The sequence below is a fragment of the Myxine glutinosa genome, chromosome 1 (genome assembly GCF_964187855.1).
Source record: "Myxine glutinosa chromosome 1, kmMyxGlut1.1, whole genome shotgun sequence".
In the NCBI taxonomy this organism is placed as follows: Eukaryota; Metazoa; Chordata; class Myxini; order Myxiniformes; family Myxinidae; genus Myxine; species Myxine glutinosa.
The window spans coordinates 446,875,816-446,903,322 of record NC_136261.1 but is presented as its reverse complement, the minus strand read 5'-3'; the positions used below and the strand labels follow the sequence as shown (position 1 = coordinate 446,903,322).

At 40.8% G+C, this 27,507-nt stretch overlaps 1 protein-coding gene across 3 annotated transcripts in view; it reads right to left on the bottom strand.

Moving 5' to 3' along the window:
* Positions 1–243: 243 nt before the first annotated feature.
* LOC137418920 (receptor-interacting serine/threonine-protein kinase 2) overlaps positions 244–27,507 on the bottom strand; it is a 176,850-nt gene continuing 149,586 nt past the window's right edge. For all 3 annotated transcript variants that reach the window (XM_078770798.1, XM_078770799.1, XM_078770800.1), the window contains exons 7-11: positions 18,953–19,102; positions 14,093–14,175; positions 8,693–8,777; positions 7,651–7,707; positions 244–884 (exon numbers count right to left, since the gene is read on the bottom strand). In XM_078770798.1, coding sequence (XP_078626924.1) covers positions 355–884; positions 7,651–7,707; positions 8,693–8,777; positions 14,093–14,175; positions 18,953–19,102 — 905 coding nt within the window. In that variant the 3' untranslated portion in view covers positions 244–354. The remainder of the gene's footprint in view (positions 885–7,650; positions 7,708–8,692; positions 8,778–14,092; positions 14,176–18,952; positions 19,103–27,507) is intronic.

The window sequence follows — 27,507 nt, the reverse complement described above, 5'->3', positions numbered from 1 at the left end:
CGGTAGAGATGGGAGACCAGCGGACTGGATGGGAGACTTCACAACGAAGTAAGGAACAAAATGGCGACAGTATGTCCCCCTCCCCCTCCCAAGATGAAATTGTCGGTGGAGTCAGGTGAACTGTCTAACCAATGGGTGGAACGGAATGATACAGACAGATGCACGCACACACGCGTGGCCGAACACACGTATTATTACATAGACAGATAAATATTAATAAGTAGTCACATAGTCATGCACAAGTACGGGAAAGGATTTTATTGATTTGAACCCAAAATGACCTTCACTTTGTACATCTCGAAGAATAAAATTTCATCACGAACAGAGCAGAATGGAACGGAATTGATGGAATCATCACATTGAGCAGAACCAGACGGAATCGTCAAAATATGCATAAACCCCAATGGCGGGTTTAACGGGGTCTGTGAATTTCCCCCTGAACACGTGAAGGATCTGCGAGTCCCCGAAACACGTCAACTCTCCCGCCTCGCAATCCAACAAGAACCCAACCCGTTCAGGTTCCCTTGGCACGGACAGGACGGTCACTTCTTGATTTTGCAACACTGTATATACGTTCTTATATTTCTGTATACACCAGGACTCGGGATTCACTCCCAACAAGCGCTTATTCCCTTCCCCTTTCCGCCCCATGGAGTTTAAAGCGATTCCAAGTCTGCACGAACGACTCGAACCCACATGGATCTCCCAATAGTGACGACCCGAGAAGAAACTTTCAGAGGAAAGAACTTGTTCCCAAAAATCAAACCGATCAGGGTGTTCCAGATACGGATGTTTAGTCTTTGTTAAAGTCGCCTTCCTCCGGTCCGGGGAGATCTCGATCTGTGGATGTGCAGACTTTGGGTCCAGACTTGGGGTTCGTCCATCTGCAGACAGCGAAAGAGGGTCGTGGACATTGTTAGACAAATGATCAGAAATACAAACTAATTTAAAAAACAAAAACTTTGTGAATCACATTTATCCACAAAAACGGGTTTTCTAAACAATTTTTTTTTAAAAAATATGCCACTACCAACACACAACTTTGAATTATTTATTTATTTATGTACAATTTATTACTCAGCCGAGGCCGAGCGAAGCGATGTTCAGTCCATTTAATCGTGATACGTGAAACACACTGCAACCCATGCTTGCAGAAAACAGACTTTTTGGAATGTCGGCCGCATTTTCCATACAATAATCATATAACTTTATTATTTTTTTAAATCTCCATATTCCTGTGTTGAAAGTTTCATGTCAATCGCTCATGCAGTTTGCAGAGAAAATAATTTAAAAGCAAATAAATGTGAAAAAGTGATGGTGGAAGAAAGAAAATTGAGGGCCTCACCAACGTTCCACAACATGGTCAAGGATGGTTATAGTGTAGCAGCATAGCAAACCTGTTGTGCATTTTGTGATACAAGCACCAAATTTGGCACAAATGTACATTAATATGTTGCGAACATTTTCAGATATTGGGCCACTTGAAATTCCGTAATTTTTTTTTTCAAATTTTTTCAAATTTCGTAATTTCAAATTTTTCGGGTGACACCGTCACAATTTCGGTCTTCGAGGCAGGCCGATATAGTGGGGCGGCTTAGCCCAAATATTCAAAAGAATTGTGCATTTTGTGATACAAGCACCAAATTTGGCACAAATGTACATTAATATGTTGCGAACATTGTGTGGTCAGCAATGAAGACGAGAGTCTGAATTACATGTATGCAAAAGACCTTGTGAACCAGTGAAGCAAATACACGGGTAAGCATGAATTAAATCTAGGGCATGATATAATTTCCATGATGTTTACCTCTACACTCAATGGTGGAAGGAGGTAATGTTTTGATCCCAGCTTGTCTGTATGTCTGTTTGTCTGTTAGTCCACAAAATTCCAGACAAAGCTTGTAGTAGTGGTAGTTGTAGTGGTAGTGGTGATAACAGAAATTGTTATATAGAACTGAACTTATATTATTATTATATGCAGAAAATAACTTCATTTCTATATGCCCTGCAGTGGACAGGTTAATTGGTTTATGCACTGAAGGGGTCACCCTGGTGTGCACTGCTGTGTTCTGCCTCACTGAGTTGTTCAGGTATGATGTACTCGGCACAAGCTTCCGGTCGGCCCGGAGGTGGGGGTGCGGGGCCCGTCACGGAACGTCAAAACAAACGGCCTGCCGGGGCCGCCCAAAAGTCGGGCGTGAGGGGCGCGTCCACTAATGGAACGCCTCTCGCTTCCCAGATCGAGGGCCACGTGGTCAGGAGAACCTCGTCCCTTCCGGTCACACTTTGCCTATCGGCCGGCCTCGAAGACCGAAATTGTGACGGTGTCACCCGAAAAATTTGAAATTACGAAATTTGAAAAAATTTGAAAAAGAAAATTACGGAATTTCAAGTGGCCCAATATCTGAAAATGTTCGCAACATATTAATGTACATTTGTGCCAAATTTGGTGCTTGTTTCACAAAATGCACAATTCTTTTGAATATTTGGGCTAAGCCGCCCCACTATTATGGAAACCTATTATTAGTAATTATATAGACTGGCACAAACACAGAATGTAAAACATATCCCTGTGAAAGGTGTACGTCACAAATGGAAGTTTTATGTCAACTTTTTTCACACCAAAAAAAATTCAAGCATTGAAGACTGCTCAAAGCACAAATCAACAGTAATTGATATGCCAAAAGCAGACAAGCAGAGGATTCAAGGATATGAATAAAACAATAAAACATCAATTCGTGATATACACAGACTTCAAAACAATTCTCGAAGATTGATATTTCTACTCCGAATTCAAATTGATCCGCCACCAAATCCTGCCAAAACACACATTCCTTATGGTTTATGTTATGACGTCAAATCATTTGTTGGAGAAGAATATAATAAATTAGAATTACACAGATAAGAAGATTCTCCCCCAGAGTTTGTAAAACGATCAAAGAAACATGCCAATCAACTAACGGTCATAATCCAAAAACGTATAAAGCAATGACGTGAACACAAGATGAGGAAGAGTTTAAGAATTCCAACATTTGTCATATTTGTCAAGATGAAATTAGGAAAGAACCAAAGGTTGGAGACCATCGTCATCTTATAGGGAAGTATAGAGGTTGTGCTAATCAAAGTTGCAATCTCAATTTTAAAACCTTCCTTCTTTCATTCCAGTCTTTCTTGGAAAACGATGACACTCACAAACGATGACACTCACAAACTATGACACTCACAAACTATGACACTCACAGAATATGACACTCACAGAATATGACACTCACAGAATATGACACTCACAAACTATGACACTCACAAACGATGACACTCACAAACTATGACGCTCACAAACTATGACACTCACAAACTGACACTCACAGAATATGACACTCACAGAATATGACACTCACAGAATATGACACTCACAGAATATGACACTCACAGAATATGACACTCACAGAATATGACACTCACAGAATATGACACTCACAGAATATGACACTCACAGAATATGACACTCACAGAATATGACACTCACAGAATATGACACTCACAGAATATGACACTCACAGAATATGACACTCACAGAATATGACACTCACAGAATATGACACTCAGAATATGACACTCACAGAATATGACACTCACAAACTATGACACTCACAAACAATGACACTCACAAACTATGACACTCACAAACTGACACAAACTATGACACTCACAAACTACGACACTCACAAACTACGACACTCACAAACTACGACACTCACAAACTACGACACTCACAAACTACGACACTCACAAACTACGACACTCACAAACTACGACACTCACAAACTACGACACTCACAAACTATGACACCCACACACCAACTATGACACCCACAGACATATCTAGAGATATGACAACTAGAGTGGAATATCAGAAATCTGTTTAAAGAGTGGAACATCAGAAATCTGTTTTCAAGATTGGAATATCAGAAATCTGTTTAACCCTTTGAGTACGGGATTTTTTTTTTGATAAAAATAACCCTGGTACGGGATTAATTTGGCATTTTGGTACGGGAATGCAACCACGTACTGACGATCTATTTATAGGTATAGTCGATGACGTGTAGTAACGTCATCTGTACACAAAACTTTTTCACGGGTTGCAGCACTGGACATCATCCATACTCAAAGGGTTAAAGAGTGGAATATCAGAAATCTGTTTAAGAGTGGAATATCAGAAATCTGTTTAAGAGTGGAATATCAGAAATCTGTTTGAAGAGTGCAACATCAGAAATCTGTTTAAAGAGTGGAACATCAGAAATCTGTTTAAAGAGTGGAATATCAGAAATCTGTTTAAAGAGTAGAATATCAGAAATCTGTTTAAAGAGTGGAATATCAGAAATCCGTTTAAAGAGTGGAATATCAGAAATCTGTTTAAAGAGTGGAATATCAGAAATCTGTTTAATGAGTGGAACATCAGAAATCTGTTTAAAGAGTGGAATATCAGAAATATGTTTAAAGAGTGGAATATCAGAAATCTGTTTAATGAGTGAAACATCAGAAATCTGTTTAAAGAGTGGAATATCAGAAATCTGTTTAAAGAGTGGAACATCAGAAATCTGTTTAAAGAGTGGAATATCAGAAATCTGTTTAAAGAGTGGAATATCAGAAATCTGTTCAAAGAGTGGAACAACAGAAATCTGTTTAAAGAGTGGAACATCAGAAATCCGTTTGAAGAGTGGAATATCAGAAATCTGTTTAAAGAGTAGAATATCAGAAATCCGTTTAAAGAGTGGAATATCAGAAATCTGTTTAAAGAGTGGAATATCAGAAATCTGTTTAAAGAGTGCAATATCAGAAATTTGTTTAAAGAGTGGAACATCAGAAATCTGTTTAAAGAGTGGAATATCAGAAATCTGTTTAAAGAGTGTAATATCAGAAATCCGTTTGAAGAGTGGAATATCAGAAATCTGTTTAAAGAGTGGAACATCAGAAATCTGTTTAAAGAGTGGAACATCAGAAATCTGTTTAAAGAGTGGAATATCAGAAATCTGTTTAAAGAGTGGAATATCAGAAATCCGTTTAAAGAGTGGAATATCAGAAATCTGTTTAAAGAGTGGAATATCAGAAATCCGTTTAAAGAGTGCAATATCAGAAATTTGTTTAAAGAGTGGAACAGCAGAAATCTGTTTAAAGAGTGGAATATCAGAAATCTGTTTAAAGAGTGGAATATCAGAAATCTGTTCAAAGAGTGGAATATCAGAAATCTGTTTAAAGAGTGGAATATCAGAAATCTGTTTAAAGAGTGGAATATCAGAAATCTGTTTAAAGAGTGTAATATCAGAAATCCGTTTGAAGAGTGGAATATCAGAAATCTGTTTAAAGAGTGGAACATCAGAAATCTGTTTAAAGAGTGTAATATCAGAAATCCGTTTGAAGAGTGGAATATCAGAAATCTGTTTAAAGAGTGGAACATCAGAAATCTGTTTAAAGAGTGTAATATCAGAAATCCGTTTGAAGAGTGGAATATCAGAAATCTGTTTAAAGAGTGGAACATCAGAAATCTGTTTAAAGGGTGGAATATCAGAAATCTGTTTAAAGAGTGTAATATCAGAAATCTGTTTAAAGAGTGTAATATCAGAAATCTGTTTAAAGAGTTGAACATCAGAAATCTGTTTAAAGAGTGGAATATCAGAAATCTGTTTAAAGAGTGTAATATCAGAAATCTGTTTAAAGAGTGTAATATCAGAAATCTGTTTAAAGAGTGTAATATCAGAAATCTGTTTAAAGAGTGGAACATCAGAAATCTGTTTAAAGAGTGGAATATCAGAAATCTGTTTAAAGGGTGGAATATCAGAAATCTGTTTAAAGAGTGTAATATCAGAAATCTGTTTAAAGAGTGTAATATCAGAAATCCGTTTAAAGAGTGGAACATCAGAAATCTGTTTAAAGAGTGGAACATCAGAAATCAGTTTGAAGAGTGGAACATCAGAAATCTGTTTAAAGAGTGGAATATCAGAAATCTTACTATAATTCACCAAATGTCCGTCTGTCTATCCGTTCAAAGGTACCGTAAAAACTGCTGAGCCGATCGCAAAGATATTTTGGGTGGATAATCCTGGGATCTCCAGGAGTAAAATAGGCGATTTAGTTTCCCCAATTTCAGCTTTAGTCTCCAGAATTCTCAGGTTTGGACTCCTGCATAACATTCGCGTTCGCATGATGTTTATTGTGACGTCTTCTTACTCGAGCAACGGTACCCGGCCTATGGGCGGGGCTTCAATTGGGAGGCCCAAATGAAAAGGCTAAATATCGGTGGAAAACACTATGGAATAATATTTACCGATATGAACAGTGTTGTGGCTTTTATTGAAATTCTAAAGATACTGTTTAGATTTTGATGATTTGTGTGTGATATGATTCAACGGATGTTTATATGAATCGTTTAAAATAAAAAAGCCTTCAATTTCTGATATTTTGCCATCGTCATATGCAGATTCGCTACGGTCCCACGATCGATGTTTCTCTACGTGAATGTATCTGTTTGTTTGCGAACAGGTACGTTTTTCATGGAAGTCCTTCACGAACTTGCTGTAAATGTCTGACGTGCGACTGAAGATGCTACAGGAATGTGGAACTTATTGGTTTCATGCTTTAGCATTCGCCGTATCTGCATTGTCTGTTTGCTTCTGGCCTCCCACCCGTGCGTAGCACGGGTATTTCTCTCGTCTGTTTAAAGAGTGGAATATCAGAAATCTGTTTAAAGAGTGGAACATCAGAAATCTGTTTAAAGAGTGTAATATCAGAAATCCGTTTGAAGAGTGGAATATCAGAAATCTGTTTAAAGAGTGGAACATCAGAAATCCGTTTAGAGAGTGGAATATCAGAAATCTGTTTAGAGAGTGGAACATCAGAAATCTGTTTAAAGAGTGGAATATCAGTGTGTGCAGAGTATTGGTTCAGTGCATGGTTAATGCACAAATCAGACAGAGAGACAGAGACAGAGAGAGAGAGACAGAGAGAGAGAGAGACAGACAGAGAGAGAGAGAGACAGAGAGAGAGAGAGAGAGAGAGAGAGAGAGAGAGAGAGAGAGAGAGAGAGAGAGAGAGAGAGAGAGAGAGAGAGAGAGACAGAGACAGAGAGAGACAGAGAGAGACAGAGAGAGACAGAGACAGACAGAGACATACAGAGACAGAGAGAGACAGAGAGAGACACAGAGACAGAGAGAGACACAGAGACAGAGACAGAGAGAGACAGAGAGAGACAGAGACAGAGACAGAGAGAGAGAGAGAGAGAGAGAGAGAGGAGAGAGACAGAAAAAGAAAGAAAGAGAAAAAGAAAGGCCATTGATCAGTTGTTTTATTTATACAATTTTTTTTATACTCTGCGTTGATCACTTTTACTTTATCTGTAAAATAAACACAAGTTTGCATTGGTTGGACATCAGCTGATTGGACATTGTTCAACAAAACAACCTTTGGGTCTTGTGACACATGACAAGAAGGCAAATCGGGTTGGAAAAGAACTATGTGGAATGGAGTGAAATAAAATATAAAGATGGAAATAAAATCGAGAAAAAGGAAACAATTAAAAGAAGTAAATATGGGATTTTAAATGATGTGAAAATGGAGGGAAGAAGAAGAACTCCCTCCTGATTTCATTTCACTTACAAAGCCTTCTCAGGTTCTTCTGATCCAGATCAATGATTTTCGGATTCTCCACCAGACCTTCGGTGAAAGTGAGTAAAGATGAACAAAAATTACAAGATGTTAAATTCCCTTGTTATGTTCGTGTGGTTCTTTTTTTTTTTTCAACCTTTTAGCTAAATATCTAAATACTGTACAACAAACATGGGGGGAGAGAAATGTAACCATTTTGTATTAAAATATTATTTATTTTCATTGATGCATGAAGCAAATTTCACTGCATTGTTGTTACACTGCACTTTATAACCACCTTTAGAGGCCATTTTTCCCCGCGAAGCGGGGGTTGGCCTTTTTCGGGGACCGTGGTTGTTGTTGTTTTTGGGTCCCCTTTTTGAAGCAATGTTTTACGGCCGGATGCCCTTCCTGCCGCCAACCCTGTTTGTCGCCTTTTTACGACACACAGGGAATTACCAGTGAACTGGTACTCAATTTGCCGACCTCGGAAGGATGACAGGCTGAGTCAACCCCCCTGGCGTTAATTCAGCGATCGACCGGGATTCGAACCCAGGATCCTAAGCCGGCACCCTAGCCGCTAGCCCAACACCAGGGCTCTTGTACTCAACTGTACTCAAATGGAATGATCTCCAATTTGTTTTCTCCACAAAAAGTCAATCTTGGATCAGTATTTCATAATTGAGTGAAAGATGTTTTTGAATTGCATTCATTACAGGAAACATTATTTATTTCATGAAACATTTGGTGAAGTCATGCTTTGCTTGTCACGCATCATTGGAAGTTTGTACCCATGATTACAGGTGGAAGTTCAAACATGTTTGTATTATTTATTTTCTCTTACATACACTTCAATACCATGGAACATGTTTTTGTTCTCCTGCTCACAAATTATTGATACATTTCATGTGCATTATAGTAAGTCAGCTGTCAAAAAGTTTCATTACAGACAAACAAGAAATGCTTCATCCTCCTTGCTGATAATTGTTTATTTTTCAGGTAAGCCGCTTACTACCTGGGCATTTCTTTATCCCCCGCCACGACACCCCCTTACCTTGTTCAGGTATAGGGGCAGCAATCGTGTCACTCCTCACTTGTTCCTGGATGGGTTTAGTCATATCCTCTGAACGTATTTGGCACTGGGGGAGAGGTGAATGTGAGGAAGGAGAAGAAATTGGAAAAAAAACCCTGATATGAGAAATTTCTCCATTCAATAAAAACCTTGCAAGGCACAACATGCAGATTTGAGATCTTGGAAGGAAGACCTTTACATTATCGAGTCGTCAACATGGAACCAAACAAAGAGTATCTGCAAACTTCCTTTCTCACAATATATATCTTCTTCTATTATATATTATTTTCTATTATATATTATTATATATATAAAAGAAAGTTTTTGTTTGTTTGTCTGCGCAAGCTAATCTCCTGAACGGTGAAAGATAGGAGGAAACCTCTGAAACAAAAAATGTCGGGACGGGCCCCGGGAAGGTTTTAGGCTGTGGCGAGACGGGTCGAGGCCGCTTCGGCTGGGCTGGGCCCATTTCGCAATTAAAAGCTTAGCTGAATTATGGTAGTCAATCTTGTACGGCCGCGAGTCAAAGCTGAATTATAGTAGTAAATTCATTCAAAAAGAACTAAAAATGTCCGGACGGGCCCCAGGAAGGTTTTAGGCTAGGTGGCAAGACCGGTTGAGGCCGCTTCGGCCGGGCTGGGCCCATTTCGCAATTAAAAGCTGAGCTGAATTATAGTAGTCAATCTTCTACGGCCGCGAGTAAAAGCTGAATTACAGCAGTAAATGGAGAAAATGCGGCCGCAGCCAGATAGTCAAAGTCAGCTGCTTTGCAAGACCGCGTTTTATTCCTTTTTTATCTCACAGAATCAAAATCACAGCTTCTCTTGAATCAATCTCACGTAATGCCAAAATAACCAGGGCAACACCGGGTGCATTCAGCTAGTTCTCAATAAATCATCCACAGCCAGCATCCTCAACTCACAGTGACCTTGCTCATCTCCACGTTTGTTAAATGTGGTCCATGGAAATGAACAAGATCAGTCATGTGACTGTTATTCACACTATACTAACAGGGAGGAAGCAAATAAGGACTATCATTATGATTCTGCTAGTCACATGTGATTCACACTAATATGCAGGTTGCAAATCAGGACGATCATTCTGATTCTGCTACTGTCATATGTGATTCACACTAACATGCAGGGAGCAAATCAGGACTATCATTCTGATTCTGCTACTGTCATATGTGATTCACACTAACAGGGAGGGAGCAAATAAGGACTATCATTATGATTCTGCTACTGTCATATGTGATTCACACTAACAGGGAGGTTGCAAATAAGGACTATCATTATGATTCTGCTATTGTCACATGTTATTCACACTAACATGCAGGTTGCAAATAAGGACTATCATTATGAATCTGCTACTGTCACATGTTATTCACACTAATATGCAGGTTGCAAATCAGGACTATCATTATGATTCTGCGACTGTCATATGTGATTCACACTAACAGGGAGGTTGCAAATAAGGACTATCATCATGATTCTGCTACTGTCACATGTTATTCACATGAACATGCAGGTTGCAAATCAGGACTATGATTATGATTCTGCTACTGTCACATGTTATTCACACGAACATGCAGGTTGCAAATCAGGACTATGATTATGATTCTGCTACTGTCACATGTTATTCACACGAACATGCAGGTTGCAAATCAAGACTATGATTCTGCAACTGTCATATGTGATTCACACTAACAGGGAGGTTGCAAATAAGGACTATCATTATGATTCTGCTACTGTCATATGTGATTCACACTAACAGGCAGGTTGCAAATAAGGACTATCATTATGATTCTGCTACTGTCATATGTGATTCACACTAACATGCAGGTTGCAAATCAGGACTATCATTATGATTCTGCTACTGTCATATGTGATTCACACTAACATGCAGGGAGCAAATAAGGACTATCAGTATGATTCTGCAAGTGTCACATGTGATTCACACTAACAGGGAAGGAGCAAATAATAACTATCATTATGATTCTGCTCGTGTCACATGTGATTCACACTAACGGAGGGAGCAAATAAGGACTAGCATTAAAATTCTGCTAGTGTCATATGTAAGCAGAATATAGATATTCAAAATATATCGATTTTGTATAAAAATTATAAAAAGCAGATTGTAGAGATATGAAATAAAACGATTTTGTATGAAGATTATACAAAGCAGATTGTAGAGATTTGAAATAAATCGAATTTGTACGAAGATTATAAAAAGCAGATTATAGAGATTTGAAATATATCGATATTGGAAAAGATTATAGAAAGCAGATTATAGAGATTTGAAATGTATCGATTTTTATGAAGATTATAAAAAGCAGAGATTTGAAATTTGTCGATTTTGTATAAAGATTATAAAAAGCAGATTATAGATTTTTGAAATGTATCGATTTTTATGAAGATTATAAAAAGCAGAGATTTGAAATTTGTCGATTTTGTATAAAGATTATAAAAAGCAAATCATAGAGATTTGACATTTATCGATTTTGTATAAAGATTACATAAAGCAGATTATAGAGATTAGAAGTTTATCGATTTTGTATAAAGATTATAAAAAGCAGATTATAGAGATTTGAAATAAATCGATTTTGTATGAAGATTATAAAAAGCAGATTGTAGAAATTTGACATATATCGAATTTGTACGAAGATTATAAAAAGCACATCATAGAGATTTGAAATATATCTTTTTTGTATGAAGATTATAAAAAGCAGATTGTAGAGATTTGACATATATCGTTTTTGTATGAAGATTATAAAAAGCAGATTATAGAGATTCGAAATATATCGATATTGGAAAAGATTATAGAAAGCAGATTATAGAGATTTGAAATGTATCGATTTTTATGAAGATTATAAAAAGCAGAGATTTGAAATTTGTCGATTTTGTATAAAGATTATAAAAAGCAGATTATAGAGATTTGAAATGTATCGATTTTTATGAAGATTATAAAAAGCAGAGATTTGAAATTTGTCGATTTTGTATAAAGATTATAAAAAGCAGATTATAGAGATTTGACATTTATCGATTTTGTATAAAGATTCAATAAAGCAGATTATAGAGATTAGAAGTTTATCGATTTTGTATAAAGATTATAAAAAGCAGATTATAGAGATTTGAAATATATCGTTTTTGTATGAAGATTGTAAAAAGCAGATAATAGAGATTTGAAAAATATCGATATTGGAAAAGATTACATCAAGCAGATTATAGAGATTTGAAAAATGTCGATATTGTATAAAGATTACAAAAAGCAGATTATAGAGATTTGAAATTTATCGATATTGGAAAAGTTTATAGAAAGCAGATTACAGAGATTTGAAATTTATCGATTTTGTATAAAGATTAAAAAAGCAGATTATATAGATTTGAATTGTATTGATTTTGTATGAAGATTGTAAAAAGCAGATAATAGAGATTTGAAATATATCGTTTTTGTATGAAGATTGTAAAAAGCAGATCATAGAGATTTGAATTGTATTGATTTTGTCTAAAGATTATAAAAAGCAGATTATATAGATTTGAATTGTATTGATTTTGTATAAAGATTACAAAAAGCAGATTATAGAGGTTTGAAATATATCGATATTGTATAAAGATTATAAAAAGCAGATTATAGAGATTTGAAATTTATCGATTTTGAATAAAGATTATAAAAAGCAGATTATATAGATTTGAATTGTATTGATTTTGTATAAAGATTTTAAAAAGCAGATTATATAGATTTGAATTGTATTGATTTTGTATAAAGATTACAAAAAGCAGATTATAGAGGTTTGAAATATATCGATATTGTATAAAGATTATAAAAAGCAGATTATAGAGATTTGAAATTTATCGATTTTGAATAAAGATTATAAAAAGCAGATTATATAGATTTGAATTGTATTGATTTTGTATGAAGATTGTAAAAAGCAGATAATAGAGATTTGAAATATATCGTTTTTGTATGAAGATTATAAAAAGCAGATTATAGAGATTTGAAATATATCGTTTTTGTATAGAAGATTATAAAAAGCAGATTATATAGATTTGAATTGTATTGATTTTGTATGAAGATTGTAAAAAGCAGATAATAGAGATTTGAAATATATCGATTTTGTATAAAGATTATAAAAAGCAGATTATAGAGATTTGAAATATATCGATTTTGTATGAAGATTACAAAAAGCAGATTATAGAGATTCAAAGCTTTTCGATTTTGTATAAAGATTATAAAAAGCAGATTATAGAGATTTGAAATATATCGATTTTGTATGAAGATTACAAAAAGCATATTATAGAGATTCAAAGCTTTTCGATTTTGTATAAAGATTATAAAAAGCAGATTATAGAGATTTGAAATATATCGATTTTTATGAAGATTATAAAAAGCAGATTTTAGAGATTTGCAATATATATATATATATCAATTTTGTATAAAGATTATAGTATAAAGAAAAAGAAAAAGCAAATTATAGAGATTTGTGAAATATCGATATTGTATAAAGATTATAGAAAGCAGATTGTCGAGATTCAAAATGTATCGATTTTGTATAAAGATTATAAAAATCAGGTTATCGAGATTAGAAACATATCGAATTTTTATGAAGATTATAAAAAGCAGATTATGGAGATTTGCAATTTGTCCATTTTACAATATCGATAACAATAAGTATCCCAGAGCAAGCTGAAGGCCATCTCTTGAGGTTGTAGTTGCTGATTTGTTGGGACAACCCTGGCAGCTCCCCTTACATGAAATCGAAACATCCAAGACCGATCGATCCTGGGGAGCATAGATTAGAAGAGTTGTCTCGGGTTTTCGAGCAATCGGTTGGTAAATAAGGGACGAGTTAGGATCCCAAGTCTGGCCGTTAACCACCCTTCCTCCCTCGCCCCAGGAGTCTCCATGATCCGAAATCTAAAAATCGAAGCCCAAGCGATTGTGTAGGCTACTATCCTGTATTCATGTGTCAAGTTGCAGAGCACTAAGCTGGGTGATAAGGGTGGAGTAGAAAAAATAGCAAAACGTTAACGGACGGACGGGCGGACAGAGGGATGGACGAACATAATGACCCATTTTATAAGTTCTCTTCGAGAATCAAGATGAAATGACCTAAAAAGTAGTTCATCTTTTGATATAAAATCCAACTTTACTGAGTATAAAGCAATAATAACAAATTTGACTTCACTGTTCCAACACTTATTTATGTTTCGGAAGTATTTGTTCAACTCATAATGTTTCAGACACTGTATATCCTTGAGGAAGAATCAAATGGGAAGTTTGTTTCACCAGCCATGTGCGCATTGTAAGTGTAAATATGTTATTACAAAAGGAGATGTAAACATAAATCAAAAGGCATCGATTGTTCAGTTCACTGAAACTCACGTGCAAGATTGAAAGTGCCTTATCGACATCTTGTTTGATTTCATCCACTCCTTTCTGCATCATCTCCATCCTCTTTGTGCACTCTGCAAAACACAGAACACTCAATGTGTTTGTGTAGAAATGGAGACAGCAACACAGATTTCTCGACAGAGTGCAGCACGACAAAGGGAAAAAATGTGAAACTTGGCAACGGACAAAGTGATGAGGACAACTGAGTTGGTCTTAATGGACTTCCTTTGTGAATACTTAGCTCATAATGCTGGGATCACATGTTCAAATCACATTTTACGATACTGAGATCACAGGTTTAAATCACATTTCATGATGCTGGGATCCCAGGTTAAAATCACATTTCATGATGTTGGGATCACAGGTTTAAATCACATTTCATGATGCTGGGATCCCAGGTTCAAATCAAATTTTATGATACTGAGATCACAGGTTCAAATCACATTTTACGATACTGAGATCACAGGTTTAAATCACATTTCATGATGCTGGGATCACAGGTTCAAATCCAATTCAACGATATGGGATCCTAGGTTCAAATCACTTTTTACGATCCTTGGATCACAGGTTTAAATCACATTTCATGATGCTGGGATCCCAGGTTCAAATCAAATTTTATGATACTGGGATCCCACATTCAAATCACATTTCTTGATACTGGGATCACAGGTTCAAATCACATTTCTTGATACTGGGATCCCACATTCAAATCACATTTCTTGATACTGGGATCACAGGTTCAAATCACATTTCTTGATACTGGGATCCCACATTCAAATCACATTTCTTGATACTGGGATCACAGGTTCAAATCACGTTTTTAAAAATGATACTGAGATCAAAGGTTCAAATCACATTTTATGACACTTATATCACAGGTTTAAATCACATTTCATGATGCTGGGATCCTAGATTTAAATCACATTTCATGATGCTGGGATCCCAGGTTCAAATCACATTTCTTGACACTGGCATCCCAGGTTTAAATCACATTTCATGATGCTAGGATCCCAGGTTCAAATCACATTTTATGATACTGAGATCACAGGTTCAAATCACATTTCTTGATACTAGGATCCCAGGTTCAAATCCAATTTAACAATCCTCGAATCACAGGTTTAAATCACATTTCATCATGCTGGGATCCCAGGTTCAAATCCAATTTAACTACAGTCATGTGGAAAAGTATGTACAGTACACTCCATGTAAAGTTTTGCCTTTTTCAACATATTTCAACATACAGCTATTTGATCTTCATTTCAACAATATTGAAAGATAAAGGTGATAAAATATAACAAATATCATGAAACATTTACATTTTGTAGTCCATTGTATAATTTAAATAAACATAAATGCAAATTTCGCATGTGGAAAAGTAAGTACACCCTTGGCTCTAATAGGTGGTATTGCCCTCTTTGGCAGAAACAACCTCAAGTAGGCGTTTCTTATAACTGTCTACCAGTCTCTGACATCGACTGGGAGAAAATTTTGCCAGCTCCTCCATGCAGAATTCTTTCAGCTGTGCGATGTTTGAGGGGTTTCTTGCATACACAGCTCGTTTCAAATCCCCCCACAACATCTCGATGGGATTTAGATCCGGGATTTGACTTGGCCATTCCAGAACCCTCCATTTCTTTCTTTTCAGACATTCCTTGGTGGATTTACTGGTATGTTTCGGTTCATTGTCATGTTGCAAGGTCCACCTTCGGTTGAGCTTCAACTTTCCGACAGATGGCCTCACATTATCCTCAAGCACCCTCTGGTACAATGAAGAATTCATCATGGATTCTATGATGGTGAGCTGCCCAGGCCCTGATGCAGCAAAGCTCCCCAAACCGTAATATTTCCACCACCATGCTTTACAGTTGGTATCAGGTTCTTGTGGTCAAATGCTGTCTTTGGTTTTCGCCAAACATGTCTTCTGGTACTGTGGCCAAATAGCTCTGCCTTTGACTCATCTGTCCAGAGCACATTGTTCCAGAAGTGCTGGTCTTTGCCTCGGTGTTCATTGGCAAACTTTAGTCTTGCCCCGATGTTCTTTCTGGACAGCAAAGGTTTCCTCATGGCACACCTCCCATGTAGATCAAATTTGTGCAGCCTCTTTCTAATGGTTGACTCATGCACTTTGACATCAACAGTGGCAAGAGCTACCTGTAGGTCCCGTGATGACATTCTGGGGTTCTTAGAGACTTCTTTCAGCATCTTGCGGTCTGCTCTCGGGCTGAACTTGCTGGGGCGGCCTGGCCTGAACAAGTTTGCAGATGTTTGGAATCTTCTCCACTTGTAGATGATCTTCCAGACAGTCGAATGATTGATTTCAAATAGTTTGGAGATCTTTTTAAATCCCTTCCCAGACTCGTAGGCATCTATAACCTTCTTTCTGGAGGCCTCAGAGAGCTCTTTTGATCTCGGCATGGTGACGCCACACACTTCAACAACAAAGAGCAAACAAAACTAAATGTGAGGTTTAAATAAGACAGGTTCCTCCAAGATCCTCTCTGACGATGTTCTGATCATTTGCACCTGAGCTGGTGCACCTGATTCTAATTTTAGGTGTTTGAAGTAGTGATAAATGTAGGGGTGTACTTACTTTTTCCACATGCGAAATTTGCATTTATGTTTATTTAAATTATACAATGGACTACAAAATGTAAATGTTTCATGATATTTGTTATATTATATCGCCTTTATCTATCAATATTGTTGAAATGAAGATCAAATAGCTGTATGTTGAAATATGTTGAAAAAGTCAAAACTTTACTTGGGGTGTACTTACTTTTTCACATGACTGTATACTAGGATCATAGGTTCAAATAACATTTTACGATCCTCGGATCACAGGTTTCAATCACATTTTATGATACTGGCATTACAGGTCCAAATCACATTTTATGATGCTGGGATCCCAAGTTCAAATCCAATTTAGCGATACTAGGATCCTCGGTTCAAATCACATTTTACAATCCTTCGATCACAGGTTCAAATTACATTTTATGACACTGGGATCACAGGATCAAATCACATTTCTTGATACTGAGATCACAGGTTTAAATCACATTTCTTGATACTGAGATCACAGGTTTAAATCACATTTCTTGATACTGAGATCACAGGTTCAAATCACGTCATGATACACACTGATCTTGGTGTCCATGTCATGATACACACTGATCATGGTGTCCATGTCATGATACACACTGATCTTGGTGTCCATGTCATGACACACACTGATCTTGGTGTCCATGTCACGATACACATTGATCTTGGTGTCCATGTCACGATACACACTGATCTTGGTGTCCATGTCATGATATACACTGATCTTAGTTGTTGATGTTACTTCGTCGTCAATCATTTCATTTTAAGAGAGGACATCTAAGGTAGCAGAAGTTATCTACAACTATGAGTGGCATGTCATCTATGTTAATGGATGGGACGGTATACACACCTTCCGGTCTCGGCTGAAGCATAGCCGTGGTCTTATTGAGGATCATCGTAAGGAAATAGCGACGAGCAGATTGCGCAGAGGAGGTGACAATAAATTGCACATCTTCGAGATTATGACTGAAGAGTGCGCAGTCATCAGTGAAAAGTAGATCACGGAGTCATCAGAAAAATGAGATTTCACCATATAGGTCAAAGGTCAATGTGACAGTGACGGCGTTTGCATAAAACACATTTTGGGCTCTATTGCGCTTAATATTTGGTGTAGCGAGACATTGGTAGGCAAAGAAAATTGAATATTTGAGGATAAATCTATTTCAATGATATAAATCGTTCCTGAGCCACTGGTGGGAAAGATATCATCAAAATGACTCCATGTTCAAAGTTTCAAGGATCTCTCCATTTTCTTCATACCTGTCAAGCTACCACCTGACGTTGTCTGTTTATATGTCTGTGAGCATGATATCTCAAAAAGTTGTGGACGGATTCGGATGAAATTTGGTGGACAGGTTGGGTGTGTGACAAGGACGGATCGATTCAATTTTGGTTGAAGATAAGCATATGGATCCAGATAATAGAAATGTTAAAGTGATTCTTCACCATTGAGAGATGGGGCCAAAATTGATATATGGGATATCTCAAGAAGTTGTGGACGGATTCGGATGAAATTTGTTGGTCACTTTGGGTGTGCCACAAGGAAGGAGTGGTTCGATTTGGTGAAGATCTGAATCCTGATCCGAAATTATTATTTATTTATTTTTTCTTTTAGTGATTCTTCATCGTTGAGAGATGGGCCCAAAAACGATATAAAACACAATATTTCAAGAAGTTGTGGACGGATTCAGACGAAACTTGGTGAATGAGTTGGGAAGCTGATGATAAGCCGATTCGATTTTGGTGAAGATCTGAATCCAGATCCGAATACAAGAATTTAAAATATTTTAAAATGATTCTTCATCGTTGAGAGATGGGGCCCAAAAACTATATACAACACAATATTCCAAGAAGGTGTGGACGGATTTGGATGAAACTTGGTGGACGAGTTTGGGAGGTGATGAGAACAAGCAGATTAGATTTTGGTGAAGATCTGAATCCAGATCCCACCCATCAATGGTATACAGAACATAACTGTTCAGCTTGGTGGAGGTAACGCTCTACCGAGTGCCATGGTAGTTTCTATCTGCGACACTGGAAATAATTTGCGTTCTCACCTTCATTTTCCTTCCTCTTCCAAAAATGATTTCTGGGAAAATGTTTCGTTTCATTGCATCCTCTATAAATGCTGCAACAATCCATTGTACTTTTTCATTCACTTTAGTTTTGAAACTTGAAACAAATGGTTACAGGTACCAAAGTCCCACAACGATGAACACCGACTCGATAATGGTTACCTCCAGCATTCCTTACCATCAAACAATGGCCTCTTTTTCGGATCTTTATCCCAGCATTCCTTCATGAGTGTGATGAGGTCAGGATCAGGTGGTGTTTCCTGTGGAATCGTTGGCCTCTGATTGTATGGCTCCACGACAAGCATCATGATCCTCTGAGCTTCCACATCTTGCAAAATAAACATAACATAAAGCAATTTGAAGATGATTAGATTCCTGTGTTATCATCTTCACAACCTGACTCATTCTACAATGGAAGGATAAACATTTCCGTTTTTTCCTTCAAAAGAGATCCCCTTTGATGATAAAAATCAATCATTGTGAAGGTATATTTACAAATGAAAATTCCTCCATCACTTGTGCCATTCCATATAACAATGTGGACACTTAGAAATTTTCAGGATAAATTTTACAACTTGATTATTTAATCAAATGATCTGTGTGAAGTACAATGTGCAGCAGTAATGGAACCGGAAATGAGTGGGCTTGGGGAGGGTTGACGAGGGGATAAAATATTGTTGCGGATCTCCCGAAGCCCGTTCACGTTACAAAGGGGGGATTAAACCCCTTTTTCCCCTTGGGTCTTCTTGTCCACGAGGCCAATCGCCACTTCCGCAGCAAGCGTGAAAAAGGGTATTGGGTCAACGTCGCATGTACCTTTAACCCATGCTGCCACGAAAGCAGGGACCGAGCCTCGCACAAGCCACGCTTAATCGAGTACGCCCGAGCGGTATGCATATTACGTGACTTGTGCCGTTACCTTTTATTGAACCCGATTGAGTGGTTCTATTCGTACCACGCGAGGCCAATTAATTGAAGGGACAGGAATGGTCAAATAAGAGGAATAACACAATTTATTTACAATGTACAATCATCAGGATGAAGGAAAGGGGACACAGAGCAGAAGCATAACCACTTTAACTTATACCCAGACACAGGGCCCAATCACGCACACGGGGAGATGGAGGAAGAATGTTCGCGTGCCAAACGCGCGTTGCGTCGGTCGCTCCGGGACAGCTCGCTCGTGGTGTAGCCTTCTGGCAGTCACGGCACGTATGCAGGAGAAGGCAGGCAGGAGGAGATCGCGCGTCTGTGGCCCGGCACGGGTCGTCTTCTCGAGCGCGCGATTAATACAGCGGCAGAGCGCAGGGCACGGGGCACGGGGCAAGTTCGTGTACCGCACGGCTATTTCAGTGATCAAGTCCAACACTCCGATTCTGAACGGAACTCCAACTCATGGGCTGCGCGACTCTTAACTCAACTCAACTGAGAACTCGTGACTCGAACTGACTCATCTCTCGTCTCACAGGGAACTGAGGTGGGGGGGCTCGGAGCAGGGTCATATGGTTCTGCCCCGGCCCTACTCGAATGTTCCAAACCCCACCTCTCATCGTCTTGGTTAGTCACTCCCCTCGAGCTCTGATTGGCAGCTCGCGGCTCACTGGCCACTCCCTCTGCAGCACCTCCCTTCGACCTTGACAGACTTGTTGAAGGCCTACCATGTGGCATTTCCAGCCCAAAAGACCGCCCTACTCACGGGCCTGGTCAACGCAAAACTAACACAGGAAAGGAGACTACCTTACATTCACTAAGAAATAACTGAACTATCGCGAGACTTCATGTTGTGGTGTGTCTATCTACGATGGGGATTATCCTTTATTCTAAAAACCGCAACACTACACCCCTCTCTCACCAGACTCGCCCCGAGTCGAATCCAACAGTGGAACGACCGTTAGAGCCTGGCATGCAAAATTACCATTATGTTTAAATGTGACACATAGGTGTGGTTCCCCCTAGCATTTACTCTGACCCATGTGTGCGACATTTTTAACACTAAATATGTCCCTCCTATTGCGTTGAGCAGCTATCTAACAGTTTCACACCCACAACTACCCGAGTATTTCCGGAATTTTCAAACTAAACACAGCCGGTGGCTAACATTCTTATATTTACAAGCACAGAACTTCACTTTATTTACAATGCTGTGACCCAGGACCTGTTCTTTTTGGAAGAGAAGATTGGAGGGGAGAGAAAACACAACAAAACACACTCATAAATGGCACTTGCTGCTTGCATCTTGCTTCTTGCTTCTTATGTGTGCATATAACAAACCGGCTGGCCCTCCGACCGGCATACAGGCCATTTGAAGAATCAGGGCCATCTGAACTTGCAGAACTTCTTTATCCCTAGCGCACGATAGTAAAACAATGCACACACTTTCTTTTATTCTTCATTGGCCAGCAGGGCCAATCTCACGTGGTCCAACTGCGTGGCATCAATGCCACTCAAACAAGTGGTCCGAAGGGCAAGATGATTTTGCAGCAAGATGCCGCACAGCAGAGGTGCAAGGCCACAAGGCTTGTGGTCCTTAATGAGTGACAAGGTGCAGCAAAAAGGTTTGTGGCAGCAAAAATGCTGCACAGGTCGGCTGCACAGGTGGAATAAGGTGCAGCAAAAGGACTGGCAGCAAGGTGCTGCACAGTTTGGCTGCGCAGGTGCGACAACGACATGGCAGCAAGGTGTAGAAGGGATGCTGCACAGGTCGATGGTGCTGAACAGTTCGGCCTCCAAAAAGGGTCCTGGGGTGGGGAGGAGAGACAAACCACAATAAGCAAACAGAAAAGACGCAGTGGCCTACAGAAAAACAAGGTGGTGCAGCGCGAGGGACGTGGAAGAGCGAGCAGAGCAGGCTCGTCCCTGACTGTCTGTACCCCCCACCGTTGGCTACACTACCCTAGCCCCCCTTGTATTTAGAATCCGTCTCTACGTCTTGTCTCCCATGTCCCCCTATATCTCCAAATTCGTCTCCCAATCCCTCCCAAGAAGGAAGGGATGGAACAAACACAATGTCTCATCACGTCATGATGTGTCTCACTTCTCAAATAGTTTACAGAACCTTGGTGTGGAGTTCGTCCTCCTTGGTGACTGGCTGTGGATGGTGCGAAGGGATTTCTCATCCTAACTACTCTAATGACATTACACATCTACACTACCCGGGGTCGGAGCCTGCCAATCGGCCTCTTTAAACTATGTGGTTCTAAGAACCTGAATTCCCATTGCCCACACTGTGGTGCCCTCTGAATTTGGGTCTCACTCCCACAAATTTTCTCACTGTGCCCTCGCACAATTTCGGGGCTGGGTCGTGTGGCTCCACTAGCAGGTCTACCTACCTGTGCACCTCCACCACTGAAGCCGCCACCCGAGCTTACCTGCTCCTCATGACGACCTAATCGGGGAAGGCCCTCCCTGGCTCTTACCCCCTGATGCCCACCTTGGCACTGGGCAACCCGGGTCCTCTCCGGGGATCCTCGGGCCCCACTCAACAACTACTCTAACCGGCTCCCAGAGCCTACCTACGGCCTCACCTGGCCAACAAACTACCAGTGGCAGAGTGCCCCAATAACCATATGCACCAATTAAACCACACGCCCAGCCATTCACGGACTCATGCACCCTACAAAACACTACTTCCTTCTGCCTGCACCACAGGTGTCAATATCCATATAATTTGCGTACGCCCTCTACCTGGCTTTTCACTAACACCCCGGGCTTCCGTGAATGGGTTCCACTCCCTCCATTCAGTCCTTCGCACCGTGCATTCCACACCTTTTATTCCACACCAATCATTCTCACACCAAATATCTTGCACACCATTTTTCTCACACACCTCAAACACAATTCCATTTACACTACAACACAATTCCTCAAACACACAGCATCATCTAGCTGACTAATTTCCCCTAAAACTCGTGCTTCCACGTCGTCCCTTTAAACTGAGCACTCCCTTTTCTTTAACAAGCACCTAAACTGTCTACGTCCCCACTATAGTTCAGGTGTCACTACTTAAAATTCTTGTCCCTACTGTCTTCTAAATCCCTGACATTATCCTAGCCCTCCCTTGGCTTGCTTCGGTGCCCATGGAGGCAACCATTGCAGGCACCTTCACGTGCCTATCACTGCCATCCCCCTAAACTAGTGCTCATGGGCCCCCTTATGTGAGGAATGGTGACACTACCATCCCCCCACGGGGTATACACTACTCTTCAGTCTGCTACACTCTGAGCCCCCATCTATGGAGGTTCGTTGTCACAGCTCGGCCTTGAAGGGCCGAGCGATCCATGCGGGTGGTTGGTCGCCTGTAGGTGGTGTCCGTCCGGCATTTTCGATCCAAGGGGGGAGGGATGGATGGGCCCAAGTTCAGGGCTCCATCCCTGCGCGGGACCTCATGGTCCCACACACGGTGACCCAGCCGGCCACAGTCGGAGCACCGCACCTGACAAGGTGCGCAGCTCCGAAAACTCCTACCTCCCCTTGAACCTCGCCGATCGCCCTTGCCGCCATGGCATGGCACCAACCATACAGTGCAGGGGCCAGAGGCACGAATCGTGCACGTCGGTCCTTGTGAGACCGACGCGGCACCGATCCCCTCCGGTCCCTGCTGCATACAACTCACCGGGGGCTCACATACGCTACTCATCCCGCGAAGCTCTACCCCCCCCGGTCAGTGTCGATGCTTGAGCCACGTCCTCCCCACGCGCGACCCACTCCGCACTCGCACACCCAGGCGCCCCCGTGCCTACCACACACTCCATTACACACTCTTCCCACACACAGTCTGGTGTGCATTCTCCCTCACGCTCTGTAACACACTTGGCGATCGCACACTCTTTTTCCACACCCCCAGGTGTGCACTCTCCCGTTACACACTCCTTAACCGCACAACCAGGTGCACACGCGCCCCTCACACACTCCTTTGTGCACTCTTCTTTTACACACTCAGGTGTGCACTCTCGCTCACCCTCCATTACACACTCTGGTGTGCACTCCTGCACACACTCTGTAACACACTCTGGTGTGCACTCCTGCACACACTCACACACTCTGGTGTGCACTCCTGCACACACTCTGTAACACACTCTCTCTCCACGCACACCCTCTCACCTCTCACACCGCACAATGGGCCCATCACGAACGCCCGGGTCTCGCCTTTCTCCCAAGCGTGCCGAACACCCGTTCACGCCAAACACATTCGCGCCATTTTTTCTCACCGCGGAATTTTCATTTTTCAAATTCAAAAAATTCAAAATGTTATTTTCCAATGCGACGATCGTCGGCTCCTCTACACTCTCTCGCGTCGCTACTCCCATCGCCCCCGTCAATTTGGCTGTCCTCTGCTCTACCTCGCTCCCCACGCGTTCCCCACACCGTGTCACCTCGTCGCGTATCACTGCTACTTTCCCGCTCAACTTGCGCCCCATGTCCTCCCCTGCCTTTTTCATATCCCTCTTTTCGGCCTCCCTCATTTTTTCCATTTCACACCTGGATTCTTTTATTTCGTTTTCCAACCCTTCCTTCATTTCTTTCATTTGGCCACCCATTGTGCTTTCCAACCCTTCCATGTTGCACCTTGCTTCGTCCCTCATTTCTTTCATGTCATCCCTTTGGGCATCCATTCGATTAGCCAATCGATCCCCCTCCAATTTCATGGATGCTGTCATTTTCATGGATGAATTTCATGGATGCTATCATACAATTGTATGCACCTTAGCACCGCAGGCTCGGCTTCCGTCGCCACGTGCGAGGTGCCGCCATTTCCTTCACCAGTGCCTCACCCTCATCGGCTTCCTCCACTACCAACTCCTCCTATTGGTCCTGGGCCATTAATCCCTCTTCTTCATCTATTACCCCCACCGGCATTTGACCATCTTGGCCAGCCATGGTATGAATTTAATTTGATTTTAAAACTAAATTTCGTCCACTCATAATTTTTGAGTGTGTGAAGCGCACTCTAGGTCCAATCATCCCACTCCTAGACACCAATTTGTTGCGGATCTCCCGAAGCCCGTCCACGTTACAAAGGGGGGATAAACCCCTTTTTCCCCTTGGGTCTTCGTGTCCACGAGGCCAATCGCCACTTCCGCAGCAAGCGTGAAAAAGGGTATCGGGTCAATGTCGCACGTACCTTTAACCCACGCTGCCACGAAAGTGGGGACCGAGCCTCGCACAAGCCATGCTTAATCAAGTACGCCCGAGCGGTATGCGTATCACGTGACTTGTGCTGTTACCTTTTATTGAACCCGATTGAGCGGTTCTATTCGTACCACATGAGGCCAATTAATTGAAGGGACAGGAACGGTCAAATAAGAGGAATAACACAATTTATTTACAATGTACAACAATCAGGATGAAGGAAAGGGGACACAGAGCAGAAGCTTAACCAATATAACTTATCTCCAGACACTGGGCCCACTCACGCACACGGGGAGATGGAGGAAGAATGTTCGCGCGCCAAACGCACTTTGTGTCGGTCGCTCCGGGACAGCTCGCTCGTGGTGTAGCCCTCTGGCGGTCACGGCACGTATGCAGGAGAAGGCAGGCAGGAGGAGATCGTGCGTCTGTGGCCCGGCACGGGTCGTCTTCTTGAGCACGCGATTAATACAGCGGCAGAGCGCAGGGCACTGGGCACGGGGCAAGTTCGTGTACCGCGCGGCTATTTCAGTGATCAAGTCCAACACTCCGATTCTGAACGGAACTCCAACTCATGGGATGCGCGACTCTTAACTCAACTCAACTGAGAACTCGTGACCCGAACTGACTCATCTCTCGTCTCACAGGGAGGTGGGGGGGGGGGGGCTCGGAGCAGGGTTATATGGCTCCGCCCCAGCCCTACACGAATGTTCCAAACCCCACCTCTCATCGTCGTGGTTAGCCACTTCCCTCGAGCTCTGATTGGCGGCTCGCGGCTCACTGGCCACTCCCTCTGCGGCACCTCCCTTCGGCCTTGCCAGACTTGTTGAAGGCATACCACGTGGCATTTCCAGCCCAAAAGACCACCCTACTCATGGGCCTGCTCAACGCAAAACTAACACAGGAAAGGAGACTACCTTACATTCACTAAGAAATAACTGAACAATCGCGAGACTTCATGTTGTGGTGTGTCTACCTACGAGGGGGATCATCCTTTATTCTCAAAACCACAACAATATCATGTTTTGGGATGTGGGATGATAGATGGTGGTGAACAGGTATCATGAAGACCTGGAGTGAAGAATGAGATTGAAGAGAATGTGGAAGTTGGTTCCACAGGTGGGAAAAAGAGGAAGGAACGAGTAGAGGTGAGCAGTGATCCTAGAGTAGGTAGTTTCACCAGAATGTGATTGATGGTGGACTGTATGACCTGCAGAAACATGGGGGTGGGGAATGGGGCATGGCACTGAATGAACATATGGTGCAGAAAGGAGGCGGAAGAAGACGGAGATCACTGATCTGTCCACGATAGCAAATTTATAGTCCAATGGACTCATTGTGGCAGATTCTATTGATCTTTAGGGCCTTGGTTTCAATGATATCAAGCTGAACCAGGTGTGAGGCAGGAGCTCGAGCCCAGATGGGAGAGCAGTACTCCATCAAGCTGCGGTTGAAGTATTTGTAGGTGGATAAGAGTTCAGGTGTGCCAAGGAAGGATTTTGCATGATTGGCTTTGGGGCCAACTTAGAAGTGTCGTTTCCAAGAAAGATCATGGCTGATGGTGAGGCCCAAATGTTTGAGTGACTTCAGCTAAAAGAGGATTGTTAAGAAAGTATATGGGGGTTTTCAAGACACTTTCGGACAGAGTGAGTGAGAGTGATATTTGTCAGGTTTGAAAGATACAGTATATTCTGAGTGTTTGACTAGTATATGATTACATGAAGGTCTGAAGAGAGTGAAGAGGCTTCTGCCTGCCTATCGGAAGAAACCAGGGATGTTATGGCAAAGGATAGAATTAGTCTGGAGGCACTTCCAGGAAATGTGACAGTAGGGGTACACTCATGTTACAAGCTGGCAACAATGTTTTTCTGAAAGCCCAGACCTCTAGGAACCCAAAAAGTCTTGTATTGTTGCCAGCTTGGGAAATGGTTTGGACCAGATTTGTGGCCATTTTTCAAAATGGCCGCCTACATTTTTGGTGTTTTCTAATATTTGAGCTCTAGAACTTATATCTGGCTGTCTTAAAGGTCTCTAGGGTTATGACCTTATAACATATAGTCATACAACAATCCTCACCCAAATTGGGGTGCATGGCATATCTATAAGTGGTTTTATTGAAGCAAAAAGGCAAAAATATGCCTGAAAAACGCCTTCATTTTGATTTTTCCAAATCACTAAATTGCATACTGTGAAGTTGTTCTTTGGTCAATTTCTTTCAAAATAGTTTTAAAATTTGCCCAGATCCCTCCTCTTCATTAGCAAATCTTCAGGAATATACCCAAGTTCTCAGAAAATATGTTTTATGCATGATCAGCTACCCCTACCCCCTAAATCACAAAACGTGCCAATTTTCAATATTTCCAGATTCCAACCAATATCATTGTTGTATGACTTTTTCTCATCATGATAGGTCCAAATTAACTTACTCTATGTGATTAGGTGTTAATAAAAATTGAATTTCACACTTTAGTGAAAATCCAAGATGGCTGCCAAATGGCTATAGAATATTTGGTGGCGCGAGACCATAAGACTGCAATTTCATTCAGAGGCACTTCTAAAATGTTCCATTTATACTAAATATATGAGGCACTACTATTCTATAGGTCA